This window comes from Ichthyophthirius multifiliis (genome assembly GCF_000220395.1).
Source record: "Ichthyophthirius multifiliis unplaced genomic scaffold scaff_1120509249987, whole genome shotgun sequence".
NCBI classification, from domain to species: Eukaryota; Ciliophora; class Oligohymenophorea; order Hymenostomatida; genus Ichthyophthirius; species Ichthyophthirius multifiliis.
This window is the reverse complement of record NW_004087109.1, coordinates 1-3,828: the sequence shown is the minus strand read 5'-3', so window position 1 is coordinate 3,828 and position 3,828 is coordinate 1. Positions and strand designations below refer to the sequence as shown.

Genomic DNA, 3,828 nt, shown 5'->3' with positions numbered 1-3,828 from the left:
TTTTTATATTTAATATTATTTAAAATTAATAAATATTTATATATTTGTAAAAATAAAATAAAAAAAAATTATTAAATAATTATTATATTAAAAATTAAAAAATACTTAACTTAAATATAAATAAATATTCTTAAAAATAATTAGATAATTAATATAATAATCCTAATAAAATATAACCAATAATAAAAAAAAGAATTCCTTAATAACCTATTCTATTATTAATAATTGTATTAAGCATTAAGTTTAAGTCTATCAAAATCAGAGTATCATATACATGAATTTTTCTCTGTATCAAGATAACAAGGGTACTCACATTTTGTGCATATATTATTTTCTTCACAATCTAGACAATTTCTAATAGTAGTACAACTTTTTTTACATAATGTATATCTATAAACCTCTGGTTCATATTTAACTACTTCATGATAGCCTTTAGAACATTTATCACAATTTCCTGTATAAATACAACTATCACATCCCTCAGCGCAAGTTAATAGTTTAGGATCCGTGATAATTTCCATACATTTTCTATTATAACCACAATATTAATAGCCAGTATTACATACAATGCATTAGTACTTATTACATTCTATACAATTATCGTATAAAGTTTAACAGCTAAGACATTCTACATATTTATAACCTATATTATTTACCTAATTATCATAAAAACCCACCTTACAACTTTAACATTATCCAGAATCAGAGCATTCACATCCTTGAAGACAATTATTTTCAGTATCTAGAACTCTAGTAGCGATTTCTAAGCATTATTTACTTTCTTAATCTAATTAATAACCTTCTTAACATTATTAACATTCTCCAGATTAATCACATTATATACATCCATAAGGGCACACATTTTAAGTTTTTAAAAAATTTGCGAAAGCAAAAAATATTAAGATATTTATTAGAATTAGTTTTTAAAACATTATATTTTTTTATTTATATTTTTATTAATTTTTTTAAGTAAAAAATCAATTATATATATAAATATATATTTATGCAAATAATTATATTTAAATATTTCTTTTTAAATTTTATTTTCTATAACATGTATATTGAAAAAAGATAAGATTATTTATTATTTTTTAAGATTAATTATGAAAATTTTTATAGTATTTATTTATTTTATACTCTTTGTTTCAAAAAATCAATATTTATGGATACGTAAAAAAAGAAAAATTAATTAAAATATATTAATATTAATAATAAAAATGTTATTCATTTTTTTTAATAAATATAATTATTATTCACTAATTATATAAATAAAAAATAAAATTAAAATATAATTATATATTAACAAATGAAGAAAACTTGAATATTTACGATAAATTATTAATTAAATAAAAAAAAAAATAGTATATGAAAATTCATATTTATTTTTATTTTAATGATATTCGAAAAACATATAAAATAATTAATTATAAAACTTTTAATATATAAATAATTTAATCTCGTTATTTTTTGGATATATATTAAATATTAACAAATACCATACAATTTAAAGATTAAAAAAAAATATAAATTATTTTATATTTTTCTATATATTGTTAATTATTTAATTTATATTAATTACATAATTTTATTTAATTATAAAGTAAATATTTTATATACGTATTTATTTAAATATTTTTTTAGGCCCTTTTAATTTTAAAAATATTTATCTCATATTATTATTTATTATTAATATTAACATAATATATACATTTTTTTTTTTATTTTTTATTTTTTTATATTTTTGTAAATTTATACATTTTATTTATAGATTATTTTATTATTTTTATTTTATATAGCTTTTTTTAATTTCAAAATATATAATAGTTTTATTATTAAAAATCATAAAAATTATATATATAGAAAAATAAAATACCTTAATTAATATTTATATTAGTAAATTTTAATTAGATATTTTTTATTTTAATTAATTATAAAAAATAATATTAATTATAAAAAATTACAAATCTAAAATTATTTTTACTTATTTTATTTATACTATTATTATTTATTTATATTTTTGTTAATTTTTAATATATTTTTTTTTTCATAATATATTTAAATAAATTTAAGGTTAATATTAATAAAATTATATTTTTTATTTCTTATATCTTAAATAAATTTTTTATATTTAATTAAAACTAATTATTTATGAAGATATAAATAATTAATACTAATTTTTAATAAAAAAAATTATTTATATAAAAATAAATGAAAATAAAATCTTAAATAAAACATTCATATTTTTTTTTAAAAAAAAATATGATTTTTATTAAATATAAGGTAAATATATTACTATAAATTTAATATAATATTTTTTTTTTAAAAATAATACATATATATATATATATATATATATATATATAATATATATATAATTTATATTTCATTATACTTTTATATGAATGAAAAACATATATATAGTAATAATTTACATTAGCATTTTCAATTTAATTTTTATAAACATTTTTAAATATATATATAAATTATTAATATATTTATCATCAGTTTTAAATTATAAATCTTTAATATTATATTTTTTTTCATTATTTAAGTTGTAAAATATATTATTTAATTTACGATGAATTTTATATAAATTTTCAAATATTTAATATGTATATTTTTAATAAAGCAATAATAATAAATTAAAATATATAAAACATTTTAAAAAACTATATTTATTAAACATTTAACACATTATATATAAAAATATAATTTTTTTTATATATTATTTTATTAAATGTTTAATTTATAATTTTTTTTTCTTAATATTTATTATTATTGAAAAAAAAACATCTTTATTTTTAAAATTTCACTATTATTTTTTTAAATTACAAAATATGTATGTAAATATATTTTTAAGAACAAAATATGATTCATAAATAAATAAAATTATTAATAGTTTCATAAAATAATTAAATTTTATATTTGTATATTTTAAAAATATTTTTTGAAAAAAATTATCATTAAAAATAATATTAAAAAAATATAAATTTATAAAAAAATTGATTAATTTTTATTGTGTAAATATATTTCATATATAAATTTATATAAAAAAATCTTTAATTATTTGTAATAAATTTTTATTTCAATAATGGTTATTAATATAAAATTTAATGCTTAAAATTTATAATATACGCAAAATAAATCAATATTAATATTTATTCATTTAAAAAATTATAAAATTTTTTTAGTTCTTAAAATAAAGAATTAAATAATATAAAACTAAATAATCTTATTTTATATAAATAAAAATTTTAAAAAATAAAATATATCTATATAAATTTTATATTAAAGTACATAAAAAATATAAATATACAAAAAATAATAGATGAAAATACTTTATTAAATAAATTAAATATATATAAAAAATATAAAAAATATAAAAAATGAATAATTACTAAATATAATATTTTATTAAATCTTTATAAAAAATTTATATAATATATAATTTTTATATATATTAATTAAAACATAATTTATATTATTATTTAATAAATTAATTAAAATAAAAAAATATTTTTATATATATAAATTCAATTAAAATTATTTGTGTTTATTATTAATATAAAAAGAAAAAATAGCGTAAAAATAAATTATAAATGAAAATAAAATACATAAATAATAATATAATAAAAAAATATAAATATCTATATAGTTTTATTTAAAATTATAATGCTAACATAATTTAAAATTAATAAATAATATAATAATATAAAAAATTATTATATTAAATTATATAAATTTTTAATATTTTAATAGATATATATTATAAAATAATTAAAATATATAATTATGATTATTTAAAATTATTTTATTTATATATTATTT

The 3,828-nt window shown here is 10.5% G+C and overlaps 1 protein-coding gene across 1 annotated transcript, besides 9 other annotated features; it reads left to right on the top strand. All coding sequences in view use genetic code 6, as the record gives it.

Moving 5' to 3' along the window:
* Positions 1–87: 87 nt before the first annotated feature.
* Positions 88–140: a microsatellite.
* Positions 141–1,553: 1,413 nt separating this feature from the next.
* Positions 1,554–1,597: a microsatellite.
* Positions 1,598–1,970: 373 nt separating this feature from the next.
* Positions 1,971–2,009: a microsatellite.
* Positions 2,010–2,097: 88 nt separating this feature from the next.
* Positions 2,098–2,137: a microsatellite.
* A 35-nt stretch (positions 2,138–2,172) lies between these two features.
* Positions 2,173–2,210: a microsatellite.
* A 122-nt stretch (positions 2,211–2,332) lies between these two features.
* Positions 2,333–2,374: a microsatellite.
* A 47-nt stretch (positions 2,375–2,421) lies between these two features.
* IMG5_045270 (hypothetical protein) lies at positions 2,422–2,612 on the top strand (the record flags this gene model as incomplete). The annotated part of the gene is made up of 1 exon (XM_004037629.1): positions 2,422–2,612. A coding segment is annotated over one exon (191 nt), but the record flags the coding sequence as incomplete, so codon positions are not given.
* A 747-nt stretch (positions 2,613–3,359) lies between these two features.
* Positions 3,360–3,388: a microsatellite.
* A 44-nt stretch (positions 3,389–3,432) lies between these two features.
* Positions 3,433–3,466: a microsatellite.
* A 97-nt stretch (positions 3,467–3,563) lies between these two features.
* Positions 3,564–3,646: a microsatellite.
* Positions 3,647–3,828: the final 182 nt, after the last annotated feature.